General features: G+C 39.4%; 1 protein-coding gene across 1 annotated transcript; it reads left to right on the top strand.

The window, feature by feature from the left end:
• Positions 1-1,090: 1,090 nt before the first annotated feature.
• On the top strand, positions 1,091-3,827 carry r3hdml (R3H domain containing-like). Its single transcript, XM_069659662.1, has 6 exons — positions 1,091-1,096; positions 1,761-2,081; positions 2,260-2,378; positions 2,477-2,579; positions 2,736-2,851; positions 3,695-3,827. Exons 1-6 carry the CDS (start codon positions 1,091-1,093, stop codon positions 3,825-3,827), a joined length of 798 nt encoding a protein of 265 aa, XP_069515763.1.
• Positions 3,828-13,492: the final 9,665 nt, after the last annotated feature.

The following is a 13,492-nucleotide window of genomic DNA, read 5'->3' as shown; positions in this document are numbered from 1 at the left end:
AAAAAAACTTCCAAAGTGACTGAACTGCTTTGCTTACATTTCCTGTAATCGTGAACATCTTCAAATCTGGTCGAGCAAGTACGAGAGAGAGAGAGCGGCAGAGTGACATTAAATATGAGTGGAGCAGAGAGAAAGTAAAGCTTATATTTAACATCATACTGGGGCTTCATTCAAAAGGTTTGAGGCTCAAGCCAGCGCTCCCCAGAACGTGGCGCCCTAGGAGACGGCCAGCAATGAGTGCCAAGATCCGTTTCTGCACACACATAACACTACTGTGCTCCAGCTCTTAACTCGGCCCTCTTGTTTTTGCGACGCATCGACGCACGTTATACAAATAGACGTATTTCCATAATTGATGATGTCAACGAGTTGCCCCAGCCCTAAAATACAGCAACAACAACAAACAAACAAACGTCAAATGGGATGACACCTGGAATGGAAAATTAGATTTCAGGAATCAACCGGCCTCTCTCTCTTTCCCTTCACCGAGAAGTAGAACAAGTGTGAAATTATAACCATAGGCTGTATATCAGAGGTGGATTCTTTTGTGGTTTTGAAGCCTGCAGTTTGGCATTTTGGCCATCACCATCTTGTTTGGCTTTGGAGCCATAATGACCATATTTCTCTGAGAGGGTGGATGCACATTGCTAAGACTTTATCCCGATTGAAAGGTCATCTATGTAGTTTCTTATGATTCAGAAGGTATCCATGCCCCAAAGCTGTTGTCTTTATTTTCTTTGTCTCCTCCGCTCTAAATGAGACCATACTTTATAAAATAAACAGGTTGCGATTAAGACCTTAAACTCATTAGAAAATTGTATTCCGGGGTTACAAATCAAATGGGAAGAGTTATTTTCTTATCGACATCTATACAATCAGTGTTAGTTTTTGCAACTACTGAGGCCCCCACTGGGGAGGAAGAAGTGAACAGGAGGGTTTGTGCATCAGAAAGCGTCTCGGCCCACTTTAAACTCTCTGCTACACACGACAGACGGGTTTGTTTGCAAAGGCTGGAGTTGGACTGAGAGTCTCCTCTGCTCGTCTGCTGCTCGTCTGCTGCTCGTCTGGCTCTCTGTGAAAGGATCCAGCGATGAAGGTATGAGACACAGCTCTTTCATCCTTCTATGTAACAAATGTGTAGAGGCTGGTTCACAGGAAATTGACCAGTTATTGCTGATACTTAACTACTTAACAAGTTGAATAATTATTAGGAGATTATAATTGTTTGTAATGTTTCTTATTATATTCTTATTCAGGAGAGTTTTGCAGAAATATTTACATGAATATTATCTTGGAAATGTTGAATTTTTTCATTGTTTTTAGACATATGCTGATGAGACGGATGTTTTTTTGCTAGAAACTAATCAAAACAATGACTCTTACATGCATTTACAGGTATTTAGATTTCTTTGCATTGTAATTTTGGTGACTGAAGTGGGCATAATGTTGTATTCTGGGTTGACAAGCACATATACATGTGTATGAGTGAGAGAGAAGGTTTAAAATATCTTATAGTATCTTTAAATCAAAATAACTACTAACTAAAAAATACACAAGTGAAAAGGAAGTTCTCATTTCCTGCACGTGGGCTATAACTTTGCGTGCATGATAAAATCATCTCTTATAATAATATTATTATAATGTTAATGAACCACCTGTTTTGATATTAAATAAGCTGAAATCAGCTCAGACTGTGTTATTATCAAACTCCCCATCCATATTTTTTTGCCATTCATTCATTGATGTCCTTGTCTCCTCAGAGCTGTGCAGGCTCGTGGTGCATCTGCAGCCTCCTCCTCCTCAGGCCTCAGATGGCTGCTGCTTGTGTTCAGCTCCTGTTGGCTGCCACCCTGTGGATGTCGCCTTATATAGATGCTGCTGTGCTGTCAAGCTCCACAGAGCTGCTCAACACAACCAGAGCTGATGCACAGACAGACTTCAGGATGCTCTCTGGGCCTGTGGGTGCTCCACGCAGCAGATGTAAACGAGCCATTTCATCCAGAGAGATGAACGCCCTGCTGGATTATCACAACAGAGTCCGCTCTCAGGTCTTCCCCCCTGCAGCCAACATGGAGTTCATGGTGAGGAAACACTGAATCAGAGCAGGGACACAAGTGGCGGTTTTGTTTTTTATTTTGTTTATTTTCAGTGTTTTTGTGAAAACATCTCAACTATGAAAGAAAAACACTTAACATGAACTTCTACATTAGTGTTGTGATATTGCTTTTTACATTTTTTTCCTCTTGTATCTCTCTGCAGCTCTGGGACGAGGGCCTCGCTAAATCAGCTGATTCTTGGGCTTCACGATGCGTTTGGGATCACGGCCCGACACAAGCCATGAAATACATGGGACAAAACCTGTCAATCACTTCAGGAAGGTAGAACAAAGAATCTGCTCTGAGTTTATGCATACTTGCTTTTAATATGTCCTGAATAAACTAAAATGAAAATGACATGATTGTATTGTCTGTGACAGGTACCAGTCCATCACTGATCTGGTCCGGTCCTGGTATGATGAGAGGCATCACTTCTCCTACCCCAACAGATGCACTGGGTCTGTGTGCTCTCACTACACACAGGTACAGGTGGCTTGAACAGATGGGGATGGATTTGTTTATTCAACTCATATGTTGCTTATTAATCATGTCTACGTTTTTATTTCTCTTACTGACCCCTAATTAACTGGCCAGCTTTCTTGTGTCAAACATCAACATGTGTTCCGTGTGTCCTTTCAGATGGTGTGGGCGAGCACTAACAGAGTGGGCTGTGCTGTCAGGAAGTGCTCCAACATGTTCGTGTTTGGGAGGAACTGGAGGGAGGCGACGCTGCTGGTCTGCAACTACTCCATAAAGTAAGACGAACTGAGAGGAATAGTTTGACCTGTTCAGAAATTAACTTCCGTCCTGAAAATACTGCTGACTGTAGCTTCATAGTTCGTGTAAAGATATCAGCTCAAATTAGTTGATAAAGTACTTCATAATATAAAAAACACTTGTGTAAAATTGACACTGTGTGAGCCTCTGAGCCCCCCCTTGATCATGGACAGCCCAGCTTTGTATTTACTGTAGTGAACAGGAGGTCATAGTTAAAAATAAAGAGCTGGTATAAGTCATAAAACAATTCGACCTGTGCTGAAAAGAACAAAACTCTCACCTTGTTTTTGCTTTTATTGATTATTGGCTATCATGATATATATGATGTTGTTGGAAAGACATTATGTACAGAAACATAATCATAATTTAATAATAATAGCTCTTCTTTTATTGTTTTTTAAAAGGATAAATCTGGTGAAATTCTATATATTTTTATTATGGCCGAAAATCCCCAAAACAGCAGCTCCAAAACTACTAAAAACAAATCAACAAGCCGCACTGTTGTACTGGTTGATATGTTCCTTTATTGCCACAGACATATACAGTGTAGTTTATTTTGTTAAAACGTTTGCCTAAAAATACAAAGTTTATGTGTTTTAGAAAATAACAGAGCTTTTCAGTATGTAAAAATGTGTTTAGGACCTTCTTTAAAGAATCTGTTAGAAAAGCTGGAAAGTGTTGACAGATGAACAAACACAATGGTGGCTTTAGTGTTTTTGGATGTGTTGCTGTTATAAATATACAGTACTGGCAGTGTTATCCTTCATTAGGTTGCACCTTATGGCACCTTATGGCTAACATTCTGTGCTTTTGTGTTTCAGAGGAAACTGGGTGGGAGAGGCTCCCTATAAGAGCGGGAAGCCTTGTTCTGTCTGTCCGTCGAGCTATGGCGGTTCCTGCTGGAGAAACCAGTGTTCACCAAACACAAAACACAAGAGACTTACAAGATATTAACACGACAGTGTTTAAAATGTTACAGGTCAGATTGCTGTTGGTCATCCACATTTTTAAACAAAATAACTTGTTTTTTATGCTTGTTGAGAGTTTTGCACTATATTTGATGAATTTGTTTTTTAGAGGCATTGTCCAAAAGCACTTTTGTTGTTCAGATTACACTTCCTGTAACTTTAGATGTTATTGATGCTCTTTCTAACCTGATTAAACTTTTTTCTCTGTCATAATGAAAAGCTGTCAAGTCATTCCTGCGGCAAACTTGAACGACTTTATTTCCCAGTTGTCTGTTTGCCTGACTGAACATTAATGAAGTTATAAATAACTGATGACGCTTTATGTCCCTATAAATATTCTGCTGTTCAGTATTCGTGTTTATTCGCTGCTGCAGGAAATCTTCTGTTCTGCATTTCACCTCATTACATCTCAACGTCCAGCCCTCAGAGGCTTTCTGTGCCATAAAACAGGAGACTAATGCTGCTTTTATGGTGTAAAATACGAGGAATCGGCTGTGCCTCCTGGCCAAGTCATGTACACACACACACACACACACAAACACAAGCCACGGACGCTAACAACAAACGTGTAAAGTATTTGATATGGAAACATTTATGCCGAGCAAACAAACAAAGTTCCTCACACACAAGCATAAAGAGCCACCGAGCTCAGCACCTCAGTGACATTAATAACAGTTGATTTGACAGCGTTTTACTCAAAGATAGAGAGGAGCTGTAAATTATTCTCTGTGTGGGAGAAAGTTTATGACATCCGTTGTTTTTAACACTTTGTAAACCATTGGCACTCAAGTTTTTCCTTCTCAGAGATTTTTTGGAAAGGCTGAGATTTAGATGAGAGGATGAGGCTCATCTCGCTCAGTGAAAATGAACCTACAGCCAGGAGACAGTTAGCTTAGCTTAGATTAGCATGGAGACTGTAGACCGGGAAATGGCTAGCCTGGCTCTTTAAAAAACAGATTTTTTCTAGCACCTTTAAAGCGCACTAGTTAGAATGCTGTATTTAATGTTTTTTTCCCTAAACTCTTGGCCTGTTCTTGGTAGAGTCCTCTGCTAGTTTTGGTGCCTAAACCAACAAAACTCCGACCACTTCACAATAATAACCCAGTTTGTTATTGTTACCTCAGTTTTGCAGGTCACCTGACTTGGACCTTTCTTGCATGTCCATAACTCATTCAAAGCAAAATAGCATTAAAAAAAACATGACAAAAGATTAAAAGATTGCAGAATTTCCTTAAATGTAGCGTGCTATTTACATCCCATCACATTGCACTCAGTGTGGTCGTCAACCAAGAAATAGTCCTGTGCAAAACATAAAAATCACAACTTTTTATGTTTTTTTGTACAGATTTAACTTAATGTGGAATGTGAGATTAAGAAATGCTGTAAACCAGAGTTTGACAGATTAGAGAGAGCTAGGCTAGCTGTGTGCGGACTTTATGCTAAGCTAAGCTAAGCTAACTGACGTTTGGGTTTAACTTTATATCTAATGTACAAGGTATTGGATTGGTATTTCTCTTCTGATCTTACTCTCACCAAAAAAGCTAAATGTACCACATCGCAAACTAAGACTGCAAATCGCATACTGTCCATAAAAACACCTGTGATGTTACAGGAGGTAATCATTTATGAATATGTTATAATATTTGTTCATATAAATCACATGAAACAGCATCTTTATTTTATGTTAGAATGACGTAAGAAAATATGCCGTTTGTCAGCAGATTTTTTTATGAGATGATGCAAAATAGTGCATTAAGAAGTGACACAGGTGTGTGTTTTTAGAAATTGTAAATGTGTTTTTAAAATAAGATTTCAGTGGCTTCTTGCTCCTCAGGTGATTCAGGCCTTCCTCTCTACCTGGCAGCTTAAACACTTTTTCCCATCAGTCAAAACAAAACCTGTGACGTCACTCTTCATAGTTTGCTGGCTGCCTCCTTCAGTACATTCTCCACTCCTCTCCGTCTATTATGTCCCTCCCCACCCTCGGCCTTTCCCTCTCCTTTCTCTATAAACTCTTCTTATTTTTAAGCTCGTATTCAGTCTGCAAACGGCTGTTTGGTGATGAGAAAGAGGGGAAAGCACATGATAACTTTGTGTCTATTTGAGTTTCTATCATCACGTTGCCTTAGTTACAGCTGCTATATAGATTGGTGTCCATACGAGCCTGGTTACTGTTTAACCTCCCCACCCACATTTGCCCAGATTAGGAAAATCAATAAGATAACAGCGGCAACAGCGGCCTTACCTTGCACCAACAACACTCTCCTCACACTGCAGCACCCTGCGCCAAACTTCCACATTTTACACCTTTATGGTGAGGCAGGAAAGAGTGGATTTAAAACTCATGTTTGAGAGGAAACAGAGGACGACATGGTCAATGTAAACACACAAGTCAGTTCAAGTATGGAACTTCCATTTGGTGAGTACACATATTTGTTTTTATCACCTTTTATAGGAAAAAGCTCGAGTGTGGCAGCTGGTTTTCTGTCCTCTGTCTGTTCGGTGTTTCGCGCTGGAGAGCTTAGCTGGATCGTTTCATCGCCATTTGTGTCTGCCTTTTTCACACGGCTGTAATCCAGGAGGTGTGTCACAGATATGGAGGCTGTTAAAAAGGCCATGGGAGCCGAGCCTGATGGTGATGATGGAACAGAGGCTTTGAGACGTTAGAGCGGTTAGAGGGACGATTTGAACACGATGTTGTTGATGCAGCTGAGGCAAGAAGTAGATGGTTTGAGATGTTGTGATGGTGGATGAAAGCAGATGTGTTTTACTCTCAGTTGGGGAAGTATTCAGAAGCATTTATGTTGTACAAGTAGAAACATTGTGGTTCAGATATACTCAGTGTGAAGTAAAAGTCCTGAATTCAACATGTTACAGCTCTTTTTATTATAGAATATTATATAACTCTGTTTGAATACACGTGAGAGCATTTTAATGTTGTTCATCAATGTGGAGGACATTTTAGATACTTGGAGATTAGTAGTTCAGTACTGGATCATATCATATACCCATATTGCATTATTTAAAAGTAAAAAGTCACTGGAAACTTTATAAAAGTGTTTATACACTGCATCATGTTGTATTGATTTATATCATATCAGAATATTGTGTTTTTGAAGTGAAAAAATAACTAGAAAGTGTGCAAACTAAATGCAGTAAGGTATAGGTATAACAAAGAAGAGTAGAATGGAAACACTTGAGTGGTGCTAAAATACAAAAAGTCTCTCTGCTGAGTTTCTGTGAATAAAATCAAACTTTAAAAACTAAGATGAGCCTGTGATGACGCTTCCGTGTTGTTATGGCTGCAGGACACGATGTTGCATAAACAAACACTGAATTAGCATCAGTAGCATCTCTCTCCACCCTGCTACAGGCACCATCTGCTCCTGTCTGATGTCTGTTTTGAACTCTCAGTGAAAGCAGAGGCCGCACTGGTCGGCAGCACCGCCTGTACCAGCGTTCTCATGCAGCAGTTAAAGGAGGGCTGTTTTTACTCCTGGGGTCATTCATAGAACGATTTGCATGCCACAATGGGATGTTGAGATGCAAATTCATTTTCACTGGCTGAAATGATAAAAAATAAATGGAATTTGTTCCATGTTATTCTGTGGTCCTAAATGTTTTCAAGAAGCCCTGAGAATTTTGGGTTTCTCGTTATTCTTTTGTTAAATGGTTAAATGGCTCGGCTTAACTTTAACAATACACCTGCTCTCCATATTTCTCTTCTCTCTACTGTGTAAATGAATTACCTGAAACTTTAAGCATTGATGTTGAAGTGACAGCTATAGGTTGTCGTAGTTGTGGAATTCAAATATCAATAAGCAGCATTGTAACTTACAGGCTTTGTTTAGATCGAACTTCCACAAATGCTAGTGATTACATTCACAAACACAACATTTTCAAGATTAAAGCCTGATTTATTCTGTGCTGAATCTATAGTCTATGTTGTTGTGAGCATTCATACTTGTGTGCTGGTGTGTGTGTGTGTGTGTGTGTGTGTGTGTGTGTTGCTTGGCAATAACACCGCCAAAAGTTGCGTGTTCCCTATGACACTGTGTTGAGATTTTCCCGGCTGCCTCTTGTAGGCTAACTTCATTGTAAAGTTTGAGCTAATAATTCTAAGTAACAGTTGCTTTTACTAAAATTACTGCAACAAGGCAAATACTCCCATGCAATAAGCCCATAAACATTGAGACGATAAATCCCCACTTGAGTTTAGCTTAATATGGAAGCCAACAGAATGTAGCAGCTAGCTTCAAACTAGCATCAAGAACAGTGTCTCCCATAGTTTTGGTGCAAAGCTACCAAGTGGACCAATAAGAGCTGTTGTGGTCTGCGTGGCTGCAACATGTATTTACATTTGCAGGAAGGTGCACATCAGGCAGCAGCGTAGGGTCTGCAGCTATGAGTAAAAATCAGGCTTAACACCAACAGAAATGAACAAGTACTATGTTTGTATCTGATGAATTATAATGGCTCATGGACTTACATTTTTGGCTGTAAACTATTAAAAACACATTACTGTTCTTTTACAATGACAGTTGTTTATATTGTCTCCAACATGCACCGTCCTGCTGCTGTAAACAAACAAAATGTGTATTAATCCACCTCTGAAAATAGTACCAAACAAATTCTCGAATTACTTCTGTTTGTAACATTTTCAAAAGCTACTGTGCTCAGCTGCTTCAGAAAATTCTTTATTTATAATAAAAGTATATATTCACAACCTAATTTCCAAGATTGAAGTTGTTGAAGGAACAAATAAGCTTTGTGCCACAGACAGAGATGTGGCCTTTAAACTTTATCTAAGTCCAGACGAGAGGATGCATGTAGTTTGGACTGAATTTACTGAACTAGGTCAGAGAACGGTTGGACATTTTAAATATCCCATGCACCAGATTTTTGCATGCACCTGATTTGCCACCTCTTTTATCCATGACCTAAAAACTGTCTCACCTCTGACCAAATTACTTGCACTGTTTTTGAGCACAATAGCAACATTTTCTGAGAGGATTTGTTTACCAACTGCAGTATACGCTCAACAAATCTTCCAAAACCAGGACATTTATGTTACAAATACATTCTTTGGCAGCGGCTGCAGTAAGCTTCTTGTTATCCCGGAGCGGGTTATACTATGCTTCTTTGTCCAAACAAACTGCTGACGTTACGTCTCCAGCAAGAATTACAAACATTACATTTTACTCCAGTTTGAACAGGAGGAGTAAATAGAAGTGTGTCAAACTTTTGCAACAATTTCTACAAAATCTGAGCTGCCATTAACTTCTCTTGACCCAACTTCCTGGCCGTTCTCTTAGAAAGCTAACTTGTGCAGCTCATACAACAGACATAACTTCATGTCAGACACTTGGGATTAATTGCTCAACGGTCACAACCTGGACAAACTGCTGTTGGCCGAATCTCTTGTTGAATGTAAACATGACAGCAGCCCTTCAGCGGCTCCTCAGCAGATCTCTGTTTGCCTACAGAGCTCAATGACTTGACAGTGGGGCACCGAGAGGCCTCCTTTCTTCATATACACCGTCGGAGTGACAGAGACAACGTTAACGGCTCAAATGAACTTAACTAGACCCACAAACACGACACAGCCATGTTTTTCTGATGATAAATAAGGTTTGTTTGTTACAAGGTAGATTCATGATTAAGATTTGTCGTGATAAAAATGATACACAATACCTACATCCGTAAAACGCTGCTTTGTTTTTTACCAGGGCTTAACCCGACCGAATACAAAGCTGTGTCTGCTAAAGGTTGCTTTATTCACAGTTTTTAGAGGTTTTAATCCCTGGTTTGTTTTGGAAAGGAGGAGATGTTTGCAGATAATTGAGCTCTTTGTAAAAACCTTGTGAATAATGAACCTTAAGATCAGTAGAGAATCATTTTCATCCTGCCGTGCTGTTGTTCCTGCACTGCCCTGTGCATGAATTAAAAGTGCAAGTTCTCCTAACAAAATGCAAGTCGTTTTAGGGTCTCCACTGACTCTTCAAATATGTGACTTTAATGGTGCAGCCCTATTTTTGCATGTTGCTCTACATGTCTTGTTTTGTCCCTTGCACCACATGTGCAGTCCGAACGTTTGCCTCACTCCCACTGGATGTTACATCATTCATTCTTTTCTTCTGCACCTCGAGACCGGGAGAAACACAATCATATTACTTGATTTAATTATGTTTACATGCACTCTAGTATCCAGGTTATGATCGTAATTTTGGGCTACGTGTTGTGCATGTAAACATTGTATCCAGGTTTTTATAAACCTGGAGAAGCACGTATCCTGGTGCTCATGGTGCTTGTGCTCCCGGTTTGTAGCCTTCTCCTGGTTTAGATTTGTGGTATGATATTTGACACAGACCATGAGAAACGTGGTTGTTACATTCTGTGTACATGATCATGACAGCTTCCAGGATTCAGAATGATCAGATGCCTGGATATGCTACCTGGAATAGTAGCCAGAATATTTTTTGCATGTTAACACCTTTCCTAGATTTCTTATTATTATGTTTAGGTGCAGAATAAAGTTACTGAGTTGGCGAAAAATTAAAACACTCTGCAAATAGAGCATCAGAAACCATGATACTGTCTTTATCATGTATACAGAGATGTGAAAAACCAGGTTTCTCATGGTCTGTGTAAACATCATATGCAGAATAAACCGTGACATTAAGGAGCATAACAAGACTCTCAATAATGTCTTTTGTCACTTAAAAATTGATGCACAGCAATTCATTTAATCAATGTTTAAATACATATAGGGAAGTCGGAATTAATACAAAAATGTGTTGAAACTAAAGCAAATGTTTGAATACGTAATTAAATCTTTAACTAAAAAAAAAGGCACAAGTGCAGCTAAAAGTCCTGCATTCATAATGTTGCTTTAGTAGAACAGTTACGTTTATATGTTGAGTTCAGTCGTACTTTAGAGGTTGGTCACATGTATTGTGCGTAAGATTTTAATCTGTACAGAAACTAAACAGCTGTCAGATAAATGTAGGAAAATAAAAAGGAGAATATTCAAGTAGAAACACAAAGTTACATAAAATGTAAGTGCTCTAGTAAAGAACAAGAAGGCCAACCTGAAAGTTTTACTGGTTTTTAAAATAAAACCATTGTTGGATAAATCTTTATATCATAATAACATAAAGCCATATGTAAATTTAATAAGCTTCAAACAGATTGAATCTTAATTAGAGCCATGTCTTAATGTAAACATCAACATGTCTGCATACATTTTACTTGATCTTTGTGGTCTGGATTAACTGATTTCGGGTTTAAACTCGGACACAGTCTCAGACCGAGTCGAAGACAAGCTGCTTTTAGTTCCCTTCAGCCTGTGATCGTGTTTTCGTGCTCATTAAAGAGTCACTTTAGTGCATGAACTTTATATCAGAAATGATTTATTATAACAATCCTGATCATGGTTACAGGGATTATGATGGTGTAATGATTTAATCCAGGATAAGAGTATTAATAACTGCAGCCTTTTTAGTAGCATTAGTCTGTGTTATGGAAAATTTAAAGGGCAGCATCCTAGTGACGAATCACTCAGCTAATGAAGCGATATATAATCTGTGCTGTGATAAAATATCTGCTGTTTAACAAACAGAAGGCCCAATTAGCTTGTTTCTAGGGTAGGCATTACACCCTGTTCGCTTGACACTATTAATCCTCTAGTTCAGGTCTCCAATCAAATCTCATTGTGACAGGCATTAGGGGATTATCCCTGGGTGCCGTGGGCCCTAACAGCCAGCCGGGCGGCCCCGGCAAACAGCTCGGTGCAGTAACAGTGGCTCTGCTTCTCCTCCCACCCTGCCTCAGCCTGGCCGGGCCCGAGAGAGCCGCCGCGGCTCATGGGCCGTCGCTCAGCTGGCCGGCTCACTGTCAGGGCTCGGCCTTCAGAGGGATGTATGGCCAGGATGGGACACTGCACTTCAACAACACAGGTAAAGAGAAGAGAACCAGAAAGAAGAACTCAGAGAAAGTTAGTTGTGAATCGAGTGTTTGTGCGTTAAAACCACCGAGCCGTGGGGAGAAAAGCTGCTGAGGAGCAAACAGAAGGAACGCAGTGCTTATGTGGAAGTGATTACTGTGGTGTTGCTGTGTGTTTCTGGCTGTGTGGATCTTTGGAAAGAAATGTGATGTTAAAGTGTTAAAGAAAAAAAAGCTTTAGGTGTTGTCTGTTTAAAAGAGCTGCTTCACTGAGGGAAATGCTCAGGGGCAGAAATTGACAGGAAATGAATCTGTGTTTGATCACAATATCATGAAAAATGCTGTTTTTGGTTTCTCTGTGACTGACACGTTGAGTGATTGAACAGTGTTTGCATGAAACTGTAGTTTTGAGGCTGGTTAACTGAGGTGTGGTCTGATTGTGGACGCCTGCTGTGTCCACATGATGGCGGTAGTAAGATGTAATTTCATATTGCCTGACTGGCAGTGAAGGCGACATACTGTGCAGTATTCAGTTTTAGCATACGAAGAATAAAGTCCATTTACTCAGGCACTTAATATAATCGGACTTTTCTCCATGTTTTTGTAACTCTACCACATTTAAGAGGGAAATATAGTTATTTTTATTCCACTAAATTTGTCTGAGAGCCTGAGTTTCGCTGCACATTTAAAACCTGTGTGCATGTTTATACAATTGGATGCATTGCTTGAGCTGTTTTAAATGTAGTCAGAATAACCTCTACAGACCGGCTACAGCATTAAAATCCATGTTAATTTACCGTCACCATTTTTATGACTCTTATTATGATACTATATTAAACTCATACTTTATTGCATGTTTCCTTAAGTGGCATTTGCAGGATTTGCAATGAAGTATTTGATTAATTTATAGACGTATTACCACATATGCTGAGGTAACGATCTGAATACTTCTGCCTCCGCTGTGGGAGTCTGCAGATGTATGTCAATCCTCCTTTGCTGACATTTTGTACGTTTCCTGCAGAAGAAATATTGAATGTAGAACTTAAACTTGTAATGGAGTATTAAATTATAATTATTATTATTATTGCAGTATTGCTATGTTTACCAAAGTAAAGGTTCTGATTTCTGCCACCGCTGCAGAGGTCTGCAAGCGCAACTTGAATGCACATCCACATTTCTGCATTTCTTTTTAAGAAAACAATCTGAATGTTAGACATTTACTTGTAATGGATATTTTCCGTGTGATGTTTCTTCCGTTAATTGAGAATGCTGCTGACCGTCGTGTGGTCAGTGATGTAAAAGAAAAAGGTTGGTCTGGGTCACTGAAATCAATAACGGGAGCTTGATCAGAGTTAGTTTGTCCAAACAGAACGAAACCAGAAGAGAGCAGTGTTTGACCTCAGCAGAGCAGCCAATGAAAAGAGAGAAAGAAAATGAGCTGATGAAGTGATACCACTGTCAAATTAAAATATAAAGAAGCAGCTGTAATACCGTCTGAGTCAGCAGGCTGGTCATAAGAATAATTATAATGTGAAAGAAATCACAAATATTTAGAACATACTTCATCAGTATTAATCAGGTAATCAGGTTTAGATTAAGTCCTTCTTGATTTAGGCCACAGAAACCATTTCTGCCAGTGTGATGGAGAAAAAAAATTGACGCCAGTAAGTCATTAAAATGAGAAACTTGAAATACTGCCTTAATGAC

This window comes from Semicossyphus pulcher, unplaced genomic scaffold (assembly GCF_022749685.1).
Source record: "Semicossyphus pulcher isolate SPU_LCO1_2020_fin unplaced genomic scaffold, fSemPul1.0.p SCAF_13, whole genome shotgun sequence".
Classification (NCBI taxonomy): Eukaryota; Metazoa; Chordata; class Actinopteri; order Labriformes; family Labridae; genus Semicossyphus; species Semicossyphus pulcher.
Note: the sequence above shows the minus strand (reverse complement) of the source record. Positions and strands in the feature narration are given on the sequence as shown.

What these genes read in the sequence shown, in the direction of transcription:
- r3hdml (XM_069659662.1), top strand. An exon ending in TGTGCTCTCACTACACACAG is followed by an intron (nt 2,580 to 2,735) that starts GTACAGGTGGCT and finishes GTGTCCTTTCAG; the next exon opens with ATGGTGTGGGCGAGCACTAA. An exon ending in GTCTGCAACTACTCCATAAA is followed by an intron (nt 2,852 to 3,694) that starts GTAAGACGAACT and finishes TTTGTGTTTCAG; the next exon opens with AGGAAACTGGGTGGGAGAGG.